This window comes from Penicillium digitatum, chromosome 3, assembly GCF_016767815.1.
Source record: "Penicillium digitatum chromosome 3, complete sequence".
In the NCBI taxonomy this organism is placed as follows: Eukaryota; Fungi; Ascomycota; class Eurotiomycetes; order Eurotiales; family Aspergillaceae; genus Penicillium; species Penicillium digitatum.
The window spans coordinates 1,172,863-1,186,847 of NC_089386.1; the positions used below are offsets into that span (position 1 = coordinate 1,172,863).

Consider the following 13,985-nt stretch of genomic DNA (forward strand, 5'->3'; position numbering starts at 1 on the left):
TGTCTTTTCTGCTCTCCTGATGCAATCTCACGGGACAGATGAGCGACCGTTGAAATCTCCTTTAATTCAAATATCTGGTTCCTGAAAAGTGACCCAGTGCTTCGAAAATACCTGAGAGTCTTAGCCTCGGACCTGTGAAGATCTTTCGACTTGCAACTGCCCCGGCATTAGGCACATGGTCATGCTAGATGAACCATGCATCATGGATCTACAAAAGTTGAGATGACCACAGAAGACAAGTCTCGTGGGCTATCGCTATGGGAATGGATCCGGGCCCATTTTCATATGAGACCACCTGAAGATGACGAGCCACAGTCATGGTGGATTGCATCGACGGCCATCCCGCTGGTTGCTGCTGCAACGGGACCACTCACCAATGTCATGTCAATCGTTGCGCTGGTTATGCCATGGCGAAGCAAAATTCTCTCAATTGAACCTACTGCTGCTGGAACATCTGCCCAAGAAGGATATCCAGACCCTCATTGGTGAGTACAAAGCGAGAGGGTGTTGCGTCTGAATTAGGTTTCTCTAACACCACGAATAGGGCCACTGTCCTAAACGCCATTTCTCTCTGTTGCGGAATCGTGGGTAATGCATTCTTACTGTTCAATTTTACCCAGATCGTACGCTATATTATAGCTTTGCCCGTAACGATCGTTTTGTGGTTCACGGCGGCGGGAATCGTGAGTAGTGTCTCTAGTTTTGTATGTCCCAGACCTAATGCTTTTTTGTGTGGGTAGCTTTGTGGAACTACCACAGCCATAGATGTCTATGCACCCCCGGTAGGCATTGATAGGGTCTACTCACAGGCCTATTGGAGCGCCGTCATTGCGGCAGTTCTTTACTTCATCCTGAGCGTCGTCTTGATGATCAACATGCTGGGTTATTTCCTGGGTAAATACCCACAACATTTCGCTTTGACCGGCGAGCAACGGACCTTGATTCTACAAATGACTGCAATGGTGGTTTGGCTGTTGATAGGGGCAGCCATTTTTCAACGAGTACTCAAGATTTCGTTTGCTGATGCATTGTTCTTCTCCGATGTCACCGTGCTCACATTAGGGTATGGCAACATAATTCCCATTAATGCCGTCGGTCGGGGTCTTATTTGGCCATATGCGGTCATCGGAATTATCATCCTCGGATTGGTTGTGGAAAGCATCTTTAAATTTGCTCGCGAGGTTCACTATGACAATGTCATTCGGAAACACATTGAGCAGAAGCGGCAATCCACTTTCGAGCGATCAGTGGATTTTCAAGAGCTAGACTCTGCTCAACAGAAACGCCCAACTGGGGGACAAGTGATCACTCCTCCAGATCTCGCTCGCCAAAAATCCGAGCCTCATCGCCGTCTGCATCATCGGCCAATTCGCAACACAATCAACGCCCTTGCCACGGCTCGCCGACCCAAGATTCTTATCATGCGCGAAGAAAAGGATCGGTTTGAAGCCATGCGCCGTATCCAGTACGATACCATGCGCTTCCGTCGCTGGAACAATTTGATCATCAGCATTGTTGCATTCGGGATTGTGTGGTCTTGCGGAGCAGTGGTGTTCTGGAAATTAGAAGCAATGACCTACTTTGAATCCCTCTATTTTTGCTTCACCTCCCTGCTAACCATTGGCTATGGTGACTTCACACCGGAGTCAAATCCCGGAAGACCTTTCTTTGTGGTATGGTCTCTAATTGCTATCCCAACCATGACAATGCTCATTTCCGAGATGACCGACACGGTCGTCGCCAGCTTCAAGCGCGCCACTGAAGTAGTCGCCGACTACTTCGTCCTTCCTCAATCCCGTGTCTACAAGACATGCTTTGGTCGGATCCCCGGTCTTGCCCAGTTCTTACTGTTTCGCCAAGAGAGAAAGCGGCAAGAGCGCGGTTTCCCAATTGAGGGGGCTGATGAACCCGACTGTGGAGAAGGAGCGGACTCTGAGGAGGCTGGTCAATATAATAATACTGGAAGCGACGACCTAGCCGAGGCTCATCCACGTCGAAGCCTCGAGGAACTTGTCCGCGAACCGACCACACCTGAGCTTACCCAGCAGCTTGCCTTCGCGATCCGCCGCACCTCTAAACAGGCACGAGAAGGCAAGCGAAAAAGATACTCCTACGAAGAATGGGTCGAATTCACTCGCCTCATTCAGTTCACGGATCCACGGGCTCGGACACCACTACAGAGAAACCAGCCGGCAAATGAGGAACGTCTTTCTAATGATGAAGACGATTACGGACTTCTCAATTGGGACTGGATTGGCGAGAACAGTCCCATGCTGGCAAAGCAGACAGAGCCTGAGTGGGTTTTGGATCGGTTGTGTGAAAGCTTGATTCGGTACGTGTCGACTCAAGAAAGCGGGGCTGTGGAAGGTCCTGATTTGGCAGAGGAGCCAACTCTGAGAAAAGAGAGAGATATTGGGCTGGATGAATGAAGCTCTTCTTTCTTGCTCACGTGTACATGTAACTTGTATAAATTCCCCTTGACGCAGAGAACGATTGATTCCAAAAGAGGAAGGTGGGGCCACGTCATGTAGAAGATGTCCACGTACACGTACTTCGTAGCTTTCCCTCAAGTAAAGCTAGTATGAGACCTAACTGTCGTCTAATCGATTGAAACCCGTCTTTCTGATGTAGGTCAAGCCACAAGAACAATTAGACTTTGTGGAGCGGGGCTATGAAAATGGCTGATGCCTTCCAAGGTTGAGGCTTGGTCTATTTAACTACACCCATCTAAAACCTGCCAGCTTCTATCAAACCACATCATACTCTTTCTCTTCAACGTAAAATTCCCACCAAGTCAATGATGACAACCAACATCCCCGAGATTCTCCTGCTCTGCATGGACAAGGACTTCATAACAGCCTTCAATGATGCCCTCGAAAAGAGTTGGCCAGATCACGACCCAGCAAAACTAAAGATCTCCCCGATACACGAGCGCCTTAACTCCCTCCCAGAAGGAACAACATTCGACCTAATCGTCTCACCAGCAAACTCCTACGCCCGTCTCGATGGAGCCTTCGACCACGCCATCTCTATGACCTTCAGCCCACGCAAGGACTACAACGCTCTGACACGCGCAGCACAGACAGTCCTGTATGAGAAATGGCGTGGTTTTGCACCGCCAGGCTCTTGTACACTTGTCGAGTTCCCAGATGACCTGAATCAAAATAGATATGACTGCGGATGGGTGGCTATTTGTCCGACGATGCGTGAGCCCGCAGATGTCCGCTGGGACAAAGAGATTGTCTATGAGTGTATTTGGAGCTTGTTATGTCAGGTTGAGGGATACAATCGTGCTGCAGAGGGGAAAGGGAGGATTGAGAGGATTCTGATGACGCCGTTGGCTGTTGGGGTTGGGAAGGTTAGTAAGGAGCGATGGGCGATGCAGACGGTCCTTGCACTGAGGCAGTTTGTTGATGCCGTTGAGAGGCCTGCAAGGTGGAGACACTTGGAGTGGAAGGATATTGACAAGGATTATACCGAGGTTGTGAGGAGTTGGGCGTTGTAAATTGTCGTGGGGGGTGGTTCCGAGGGTTCAAATCTTGCGCAGAAGTGACCACTGGAGCAGCGGCACTCCCAACCAGTGCGGCGGTATCCAAAGCACGTACTGTGTGAACTTCTATAATACCTAACACTGTTTGTACACTGTAAGCCAGTTCTTCGGTATGTCCGCGTTCTCCTTGTATCAGTTTACTTCGCTAATCTCTGAATGCACCGCCACTGGCGACTTTAACGCGCCCAACTTTCAACAAGGATATATTCTGGGGAAACTAGTGTCAAAGTCATCACTTACTTTCAAGTGTTTCACGAGCTACGTGGTTACTGTGCACCAATTGTGCTTCTGTGAGCGGGCCACTCCTTCGCTTCGGACCAATATTGTCTGCCAGCATCTCTCTACATTGAAGCCTACTTTCGCAGTTGGAGCGAATGAAAGGTTCGAGCGTGAAGAATGTGGTTGTATTTTGCTTCAGATAGTGGAAAATTTGAGGGATTCCGTGGTTCGATGATTGTCGCTTCGTCTTGCTGTCAAAAATGTGGCCGGGACTGGTTTCAGTCGTACATTCTTATGCCTCAGGTGCCATCGATATGGTGAAATATTCGGGATATCAAGCCATTACCTAGATAGGCATGTTTTTGGATCCTTCCTCCGTGGCAACCGTTGGCCACCAAGATATTCAATCATCCAAGCGCGAAAAAGGAGGCCTCAAGCTAGAATTCCAACTCTATGCAGTAGCGGTACATAATGCATAGCCCATTCCTTATCAATCATTGATTAATGTAAACAGCCACAGAGCAAGGCGAACCCACCCATGGAATGTGGCAACCAGGCAAGAGAATCTTCTTATCTCACAATTTGCTCGTTCACTCATAAGCTGTGTTCCTGTCATGGAATGCAACCCAGTGCTAGAAAGATCTGATACGTTTCAGGGCCCGGGAACTCGCGGGCCGGGGTAGTGACAGCATTCCTCATGCGAGGATCCCTTCCTGACAGGACATGATGGCTGGCTTCGAACAAATCAGATAAAACAGGACAGCAGAGCCCCCGAGTAGGCACCTAGGTCTTTGTGCAGATCAAAGATTTAGTGACATGCTTGGGGATTTTTGCCTTGCGCGCTGGAAGCGCCCGTTCTTCACTTTCATAGGAGTCGCATTCTGGTCGGACCTGACTGACTTCACATATTTCGTACGTGAAGCCCACGCAGACATAAAGATGGAGAGAGCACATACATCCACGGGCCAGAAACCAAACTACTTGACTTCGTCTTCCAAAACGCACAGGCTGTACCTGGGCCAACGACAACACAAGATGACAATCCAATTCTCAAACATGCCATTCGACTGTTTCCAGCCCAGTCCAGCCAAGAAATTCGTCTCTCTCACCAAGAACACTCGGGTACCCGGCGGGATCATCAACACCGTCTTTCACGAGCTCAAACCCCTTCAGCCAGACGACTTGATCGGCGAATGGGACGGATATCTCCTTGGCACAGGCCACCCGTTCGAAGATGAGCTGGACACACTCAACTGGTTCGGCAATACATTTTATTCCACCGACGACGTCGCGCCGCTAATTGTTGCGCGGAACGGAGAGCGGGTGCCCTTCGAGGATTGGGGGCGTGCATCCGTGAGTCCCTTCTCCTGTATTCTCTGACACATTGATAGTGGTGCATAGCTACACATGCCTATATACACCCGTGGCTGTGGCCTCTAAAGGGACATTCTGTGTGATTCATTTTGGGATAAAATGTCTGACATCTCTTTTCTTGATAGCTGCGTGAAATCAAATTTCAAGGAGTCGTCTCTGCGACTCTGGTTTACGATAAACGACCAATGATGGTTTATTATCGAGCTGTGAAACATAACATGGTGGCCGGGTGCATCGAGAGTAAAGAGTGGCCGGGGAAAGTATTCTTCTATTTGACGAAATGAGGAGATTGTTGTATTTAGGACGTACCTAGCTAGTGTTGACAACTTCACTCGAGTAGCTGAGAATATTGGGCCTAAAAAGGAATAAGTGTTCTGTGCTCAAATGACAATTATTCTTTGTCCAGATCCCATTTGATGAACCTCGTGATCCCCAACATAGTGCAATTCTACCAGTCAAGCTCAACCAACGCCTGCTCATCATCCACAGGCCTCCCAAACAGCTCCTTCGGAGTACCCTTGGTAGCAGCCCTCACAATAGACCTAGCCCCTTCCTCTGTTGATTTGACGCCTTGGCCGCCCTCGAAGTTGGTTCGACAGAAGCCCGAAGCAGCTGGAACAGACCAGAGAGAATATCTTCCTGTTAGACTACAATTAAGTCACCGTATTGTACTTCTTCGGGGGCACTTGGGATAGCTGCAGCAGGTTCTTGACTTGGGTTTGGGCTTGGTTGCCGGTGTGCTTGCTTCTCGCACGGGTATTCGTGGATTTCTTCGCCGTTCTTCTTGCATATTTTGTTTTGTTGTTTTTGTGTTTCAAATTTGTATCTTCGCCCTGGGATTTGTTGCCATCACTGAAACCGTTTTGGTTGTGATGTCCACAACTACTTTACCTTCAATCACGACCGCGGCCACTCCGCGACATCTTTCGATTGCTTGCACACGCTGTTTGTTGTGAGAAATAAGTACTATTCGCGCCCGGTAGAGAGACCGCTGCAAAGCTGGTGGATGGGGGCCACGAGGGAAGTAAGCCACAAGGTGCAGATGCTGATAGCAAGGGAAGGCCGGTTAACTCGGTAAAAAGGGAAAAAAAAAAGTCTCCGTATGCTCCGTACCGAGGAAGGCGTAGGTACATGACAGTGAACACCTTAGGATGACCGGTGACAAGACAAATTCCAGATATCCTCGGCTTCATAAAAGATGTCGAAACGGTCCGTCATTCCGAAGCAATTCCATTGCCAAGAACGCGGCACTCCTTGGGTTGCATCTCAATTGCTGACCTGGGCACTCGTCTTGGCGTACGGTGAGCGACGCTTAGCGCCTTGGTATCCCGCTGCAGATCATGGCGCCTGGGATTGACCTTTTAAATTCACCCCGGAGTTGAGGGAGTTGGAGCTGTAACGGTCAGTGATTTCCGGGTTGAAGCATGCGTATTATATTCGAAGATATGGGGGAAATGGAAATTGAGATAAAGGAGATTGAAAGGGGCGAAAAATGCAGCTGTTACTTAGCTCAAACAGTAGCTGCATTAGATTCGGAACACCGACAGGAGTTGTGCTTATTCCCGGTAAGACAGAAAATCTCCTTGAGGAAACTGCGGTCATCCGAGACTTTCAATTCCAAACAGGTTTCCTGCGAGGATTGGTTAGGACTGCCATTTTGTTGGTTGTCCGACGGGGTTTGCGACCCTCTGCTGGATCACTTCTCATGGCGTCGGTCTTCAATCCATCTTTGACGTTGCTTACATACCTCAACTCAACTCTTGCATCTGGGCATATGCAATTGACTCTCAATGGGGATAGATGCTAGCGGTGAAACCTCCGGATAGGACTTCGAACCACCTTGGGCTCTGACTCTTGGTCTGATAGGGGATCGACTGAGGAAGCCACTAAGTGTTGACAGAAATGAACACAAGTTGATACAGAGAAAGATGAAGAAATGGGGAAAAAAAACACGTTAATAGGTGCAAAGTCAGGCTTAGTATATTAATTCCATAGTCATATCAATCTACTATAACCAGTGAGAACAAAATTCCTAGAATTCATCTGCCAGTTCACTGTTGCACTTGTCCAACCTACAACAAGGGTATACTATAAGAGGATATGGTTGTCTTGACTTTAACTCAGCCCTATCCGAAACTACAAGACTCTCCACTATTGCGTGCCGAGCTTCAAGGCAGCAGAATTCGAACGGAGTTAAGTGGTATTAGTATTTTTATAGCATTTTCAGTATGATATAGCCCTGAAGAAGATCAAACTGGGTTGTCGACTTGGTAAAAAGCCGTGATCGGACCCAACGCCGACATTTTAACTTTTCCCGGCACCTCGTCCAGGAACGCGAAAACTCCGTACGACTCGAGGGGTTCTCAGTGACTTCGACCTATTTATTACCCTGTACGAAGTACTACCAAGTACACATTCATACCTTCAGAATCGTTTTTATCAAAATGGAGAAGACAGAGGCCCCGGCCACTCCCGATCTCGAAGCCCCAGACCTCCCCGTCAAAGAGTCCAGCATCGCCCAACGATGGAAGGAGAACCTGACACCCACACACGCAGACTTGGTCTGTCTGCTCCTCACTTTCCTCACCGGTCTATGCGATAGCAGTGCCTACAACGCATGGTCCTGCTTCCTCGGAATGCAAACCGGTATGGATCATAGCCCGTTGCTCTCCCGCCAAGGGGGGGGGGGGGGTGCAAATGCTAAAACAATCATATCCTCCCTCCTCACCCACGAATCACGAAATAGACAACTAAGAATGCCTCCTCAAAACAGGAAACACGATCTTCCTCGGTCTCGGCGCTTCCAATCAACCTAAAAATAAGCCATGGGGCTGGCTCAAGTCCCTGATGTCGATCACGTCCTTCTTCCTCGGCTCGATGATCTTCTCGGTCGTGATGCGCAACGTTGGCGCCCTCCGTCGCGGAACTCTTTTCGTCTCATTCCTCGTGCAGACTCTGTTCATCATCATCGCTGTCGCATTAATCCAAGGCGACCTGATCCCCCACACGTCCACCGACGCCACCCTAACCGGCGGCTCGCTTTTCCTCGAACTGATCCCGATCGGCCTGCTGGCTTTCCAGTCCGCGGGCGGAATGACGTGCAGTCGTGCGCTGGGTTACAATGAGATCCCGACCGTGGTCTTGACGAGTGTATACTTTGATATTGCGTCGGATCCGAAGATTATTGGTAAGCCCACTACGAATGTCAAGCGCAACCGTCGTGTCGGTGGCGTTGTGTGTCTGCTCATCGGCGCTATCGTCGGTGGCTGGCTGAGTCGTAGCAGTGGTGGTATGGAGTCAGCGCTGTGGATGGCTGCTGGGATTAAGTTTGTCGCGGCGATCGCGTGGCTATTTTGGAAGGCTGCGCCAGCAAAATAGATGCGTGCAGCTCTTCGGCGATGCGAGTTACTTTGTTCTGATACTGTAGAGGTTATGTAGATTGCAATTTATAGTTAGATTTACATCCATCAATGTTAATGTTGAGGGGGATCTAGGTATTCCTCGATTGGGTTTGGTGTTACATTTGTCCCATTGCTCTTCACTATATAACTAGATGACTAGGTAGGGGTATTAGAGTCTTTTAAAGCCTCCTTGATCTTTCTCATTCAGATCTGGGTACAGTCGAGTTATCACGAACCCGGCTTAAACGAACTAAAACCGGTGCACCAACTAATCCGCCATCTTAACAATGAAGATTCTCCTACGACGAACATTGTTTCAATTCACCATCCTTCCCCACACTAAATTCGTAAAAACGAGGTTCTATCACGTCATTTACAGCGGATTTCAACCAATCAACATGCCTCATCCACTGGTCATGTGATTCTGGCTCCTTCTACCCAATTACAACAACTCGCTGGTTGATCCTACCCCTAGAGTAGCGTAGTGTACTCCGTCGTCACTCTCAGCTCCAGTACAGCATTACTAGCTTACTTAATAGCTCGACGTTGGTTAGGATGACAGTATGATTGAAGGTCTATACTCTACACTTTTAGGCTTTCAGGGGTTTCCCCCCTCTTTCTTTGCATAAAGAACTGGTAAATAAGGGTGTTACGAAGTTGATAAGCGCACATCCTGGTGTGAAAGGTCACGACGGAGTAGAAGTGAAGAGATCAAAGGAAGGAAATAGAGCATCAACTTACACTATACACCTGATCCAGAAAGATCACCCGCTATAAACATGTTCAGGCACCGGGTTTATAGGAAGACCAGAATTCAACAAAGATTTGTCCGTGCATCAATTCATTCGGGTCGGTTCAAACGTGCTCTCTTCTCTGGCGCCTACAACATATTTAGCAACCCCCCGACTTGGCTTTGGGAGTCAGTACATACATGTCTTGCACTTTTGCTCATTCCGTGCATGTAATTGGCCACACCTTAGGCGCTAATTCGGAATCCTGTTAGGGAAGATGATTGGCCGTGATAAGCGTCCGGACTCCGGAATATCACTACGATCGCCCCCGCATAGCTGGGTATTCGAATAGGAATTGGCCATCAAGTTGTAGAGTGTTACCGGAGTGACCTTGGTGGCTGTCAATTTCTTTACCCAGGATAAGAAATCCACTTGATAGGAACAAGGTTGTTGGGGCTCTTGCTCTCTCTTCCTGAGCCGCTCTCCCCTTCTTCCTTTCGCTCTCTGTCGCTTTTGTTTCCGTTCCTCTGGTGACGGTGTCTGCTCATAAAGAGCAAAATCCGTCCTCTACCTACGCTAGTAGACTCGATGGCCTCTACGGCCCAGGCGGTTTGTCTGAGTGTGGCTGATGGCGCAATTGGACCCCGGGTCGATGTCGCCTGTCGTAATTTTGATTTCACGGTCTACTTTGAAGATCTCTTTTTTGCTTGCCTCCCAACTACATTGTTCTTATTAGGTATCCCTGTTTCCCTGTGGTTGCTATGGAACGAGCCCCATCGTATCAAGCGGTCCACACGACTGCTCTGTAAGCTAGGGGGTCATTCAATCATCTCTCAAACTTTCCCAAGCACCACGGCCAACACGATCTATAGGCAGCGCTCGTGATAATCGTTACTTGCCAACTTGCCTTTTTGCTTTTACGTCAATTGGGATCTACTATCATCCAAACCGACGCCTCATTGGCAGTAGATGTGCTGGAACTAGTGGCTATCTCCAGCGCTATAGTGCCATCATACATTCATCATTGCCGTTCGATTCGACCTTCGACACTACTCACTCTCTTTCTTTCTGCTCGATCACTTCTGGGTATCGCGCGTGTGCGGACACTGTGGCTCATCCCAGGTGAAACTGACAAGGCGATTGTCTTTACCGTTGGTTTCACTTTCAACTTGATCTCGTTGGTGTTTGAATCCTCTGAGAAAGAGTCAATCGTCACTCCGGAAACAGAAAAGCCTGGTACCCCAGAACCATTTAGTGGGGTTTGGAAGCAAGCTAGCTTCGCCTGGCTTGCTGGAACATTTCGCCTGGGATATTCCAAAATCATTTCCGTTTCCGATCTTCCCGATCTTGATCCACGGCTAGACAGCGAGGCCGTTGCGTATAAGCTACAGAAGATATGGTCAAAGCAAGGTAATGCATACTCTTAATTCGTGTCGAGGGAGCTTTTCTAATGTTTCCCTCGTTGTAATTTTCAGAGAACAAGTCTAAGAAACATGAAAGGTATCTCAATGTCCATTCGAGCCGGAGAAAAGATCGCTACTTGCGGCCCTTCCGGTAGCGGAAAGACAACACTACTCCTTGCCCTCCTTGGCATGATCCAATTCGAACAAGGCAATATTTGTATCGATGGACTCGACTTGTCAGATTACTCCAGAGCTGAAACTAGAACCAAATTGAATGTGATTACCCAAGATCCATTCTTGGTCGCCGGCACGATCCGTTTCAATGTCGATCCCCTCCAGGGGGCGTCGGATGCTAAGATTATCAGCGCTCTACAGAAGGTACGATTATGGGGGAAGATTAAAAAAGAGGGTGGGCTTGACATGGCGATGAAAGTTACTGCCTGGTCACAAGGCCAAAAGCAACTCCTCTGCCTCGCTCGTGCGATGGTTCGAAAAGGCAAAGTACTAATTCTTGATGAAGCAACGAGCAGGTCTGTGTATCTCCATTCAACATAATCTTTGATTTGAACACTAAAAATGTGTTTTTCTAGTGTTGATAACGAGACTGAGAATTTCATGCAGGAAATCATCAATGCTGAGTTTTCGACTCATACTGTCTTGGCGGTTGTACATCGGCTGAGGTTCATCAGTTATTACGACCGTATCGCTCTCTTGGATAATGGTATCTTGATGGAATTCGACTCGCCCGAGGCGCTTATGTCTACTGATTCTCAATTTAAGACACTTCATGACCCTGGGAAGCTGTGAGTGCAGGTGCTATGTGAAGAAACAAGTTGAGAAGCAGTACACCGTTAGGTCTCTGATGGAGCTATAGAGGACAGTTGGCTCTCAATACATGGTCATAATTCGAGAGATCTTCACTACTTCGTTTCGGATTTCAATGCAAACTCCTGCACCTGCGTTCTGTCACAACAGATGAAATCCGGATGTAGTATAGATAGAAGTAATGGTAATTTTTACCTAGATCTATACGAAGAGCTTGATGTAAGGCATCTTCAAAATCGATCTATATGGCGCCCCTTCAGATTTTCCCCAGTCAAAGTATGGATAGTTCGAAGTATCAACAACTCGCTAAAAGACAAGAATAATCGGCCGCGTGTGTAGCCTTTTCATGTTTTTGAGATTTCATTTAGATGTCGTTCATCTATTTATGACCTTTAGAGATAAACTAATCATACTACAACCTATACTCCAGGCAGAAACAGTACTGGGGCCCCGGAGGCAAAAGACTAACCGGTCTGACTCGTCATCTACCATCTACATTCTTGCTCTTCTCTATCCACCATCCTCTACCCCTTGGGTATTTTCAAGACCCCTTCCTATTTCAAACACTTGCTTGCCATCTTCTAGCCCTAGGCTGGAGATCTTGTCCGTCGCAAAGATATCCAAGAACCTAACTAGGACGACGGAGCCTCCGATTTTTCAATCACTCAAAACTGAGCTCTGTAACTTCAGAGCTATACAACTTGGACAAAAGCATTCTTCATTCATGGAATAAAAGGCCCAATATTTTTCTCCCATTACGTCGTCTGGTACTTGATGGATGATCTAATCATCTACCGATTGCTAATTTATGCCACAGGCCAATCCTGTAGTCCGAATGGCCAATTGGGGCAGACTTTAGATGCCAGTGCTCCGCTACTATGAGCTTTGTGAGGTTGGCGCCTATCAGCGGGCCTGTTCAGATTCCCCGGTGGGGATTTTCAGTTCTCTCCGCCATGGATCGCTGAAATCCAACACGGTACAAGTCGCGATACGGCTAAGTAGAGACTGTTTCCTGATACCAAAAGCACCGACTTTCCCCAAGGGGAATCCGACCCGGAGATAACCCGGGACCAGAAAATGCCGAGCTCACCCATGTCAGATTTAAAGGGCTCCCCAATCCGCTCAATGATATGAATCAACTCTAAGAATTATTTGACATGATGTCCGCTTCGCCCCCCACAATCCTTCTCATTGGTGCTTCCCGTGGCCTCGGCCACGCCATGGCGGCAGAATTTCTAGAAACGGGATGGAACGTTGTCGGCACAGTCCGCGGAGAGTCACGAACATTATTCCACGAGCTAGCAGACAAATACACCGGCCGGGTAGAAATTGAGACCTTGGATATTTGCCAATCTGATCAAATCAAGGCCCTCGACAAGCGCCTATTAGTGTCGGGAAAGACATTTGACATCCTTTTCGTAAATGCTGGAACAACAAATCGTGACCCAACCCAAAACATCGGCGATGTATCAACGGAGGATTTCATCCATGTCATGGTCACAAATTCTCTCAGCCCCATGCGTGTCGTTGAAAGTCTGGCACATCATGTGGCTCCGAGAGGTCTCATCGGTGTTATGTCATCTGGACAGGGAAGCATCAGCAACAATGAAACCGGTCTGCGAGAGGTGTATCGCGGCACTAAAGCTGCGCTCAATATGTTCATGCGAAGCTTTGCGGCTCGTCAGGATCCATCGCGTCCAATGGTGGTGATGGCTCCGGGTTGGGTCAAAACCGAGTTGGGGGGTTCCGAGGCTCGGCTTACAATTGCAGAAAGCATTCCCAGCTTGGTAAATGTACTTATTGAAAAGCAAGAACGACCGGGACTCGAATATCTGGACTACCGTGGTCGAACTGTGCCTTGGTGACGTCTCGCCAAACTCACCCACATCTACCCACCTGTGCAGTATTTTTTCTTCACGCATTCGATCGACCTAAAATCTTTTCTATGGGGATCGAGTGATGTCTACAGCCGTCTCATGTATTATAAATTCCAAGTTCCATTTAAATGGCATACGCAAGAAATCCTGCGGGAATAGGTTTATATAGAGATGGAGATCGCCAACTTCGGGCACGGCGTGGATGGCGAGACATTTATCACGGCAATTAATGGCTTCCGATAACCCCAAATTCACAACTTGGGTGCTCCCCATCTTTTCCGTCGCATAAACTGTGTCACAGATGTAAAAGACAGCGTTAGCACTCTTTCGAGAACTACAAGCCGCAGGATTATCTTCTCAAATCCAAGGTGACCATGGTCCTTTTTTTTCATTTCAAGACGGATCCATATTCAGAACGATAGTCACCACCAGGATCACTTTTTCCCACATCTCCATCAATGCTTTGCATCCGACTTTAGGCACTGAGATCAGTGGCGTGGACTATTTGTTTCCCTTGAAGATTGAAGCAACTGAGGAGATATCTCAAGTTCTGGCCCAGGTATGGCCGGCTCTTTCATATTGCGAACTTGCATTATCTGATCTCT

At 48.2% G+C, this 13,985-nt stretch overlaps 6 protein-coding genes across 6 annotated transcripts; all 6 read left to right on the forward strand.

Moving 5' to 3' along the window:
* Nucleotides 1-222: 222 nt before the first annotated feature.
* Nucleotides 223-2,429, forward strand: Pdw03_7969 (Ion transport 2; the record flags this gene model as incomplete). Its single annotated transcript, XM_066101824.1, has 3 exons — nt 223-485; nt 545-683; nt 741-2,429. 3 exons carry the CDS (start codon nt 223-225, stop codon nt 2,427-2,429), a joined length of 2,091 nt encoding a protein of 696 aa, XP_065956907.1.
* A 371-nt stretch (nt 2,430-2,800) lies between these two features.
* Nucleotides 2,801-3,844, forward strand: Pdw03_7970 (macro domain-like protein; the record flags this gene model as incomplete). Its single annotated transcript, XM_014677626.2, has 3 exons — nt 2,801-3,484; nt 3,650-3,660; nt 3,751-3,844. The coding sequence occupies 3 exons, from the start codon at nt 2,801-2,803 to the stop codon at nt 3,842-3,844; spliced, it is 789 nt and encodes a 262-aa protein (XP_014533112.2).
* A 960-nt stretch (nt 3,845-4,804) lies between these two features.
* Pdw03_7971 (GXWXG protein-domain-containing protein) lies at nt 4,805-5,427 on the forward strand (the record flags this gene model as incomplete). Its single annotated transcript, XM_014677627.2, has 2 exons — nt 4,805-5,122; nt 5,269-5,427. The coding sequence occupies 2 exons, from the start codon at nt 4,805-4,807 to the stop codon at nt 5,425-5,427; spliced, it is 477 nt and encodes a 158-aa protein (XP_014533113.2).
* Nucleotides 5,428-7,587: 2,160 nt separating this feature from the next.
* Pdw03_7972 (DUF1275 domain protein) lies at nt 7,588-8,521 on the forward strand (the record flags this gene model as incomplete). Its single annotated transcript, XM_014677628.1, has 2 exons — nt 7,588-7,789; nt 7,917-8,521. The coding sequence occupies 2 exons, from the start codon at nt 7,588-7,590 to the stop codon at nt 8,519-8,521; spliced, it is 807 nt and encodes a 268-aa protein (XP_014533114.1).
* A 1,342-nt stretch (nt 8,522-9,863) lies between these two features.
* Nucleotides 9,864-11,485, forward strand: Pdw03_7973 (ABC transporter, integral membrane type 1; the record flags this gene model as incomplete). Its single annotated transcript, XM_014677630.2, has 5 exons — nt 9,864-10,080; nt 10,245-10,685; nt 10,751-10,775; nt 10,834-11,208; nt 11,269-11,485. 5 exons carry the CDS (start codon nt 9,864-9,866, stop codon nt 11,483-11,485), a joined length of 1,275 nt encoding a protein of 424 aa, XP_014533116.2.
* Nucleotides 11,486-12,663: 1,178 nt separating this feature from the next.
* On the forward strand, nt 12,664-13,368 carry Pdw03_7974 (Short-chain dehydrogenase/reductase SDR; the record flags this gene model as incomplete). The annotated part of the gene is made up of 1 exon (XM_014677631.2): nt 12,664-13,368. One exon carries the CDS (start codon nt 12,664-12,666, stop codon nt 13,366-13,368), a length of 705 nt encoding a protein of 234 aa, XP_014533117.2.
* Nucleotides 13,369-13,985: the final 617 nt, after the last annotated feature.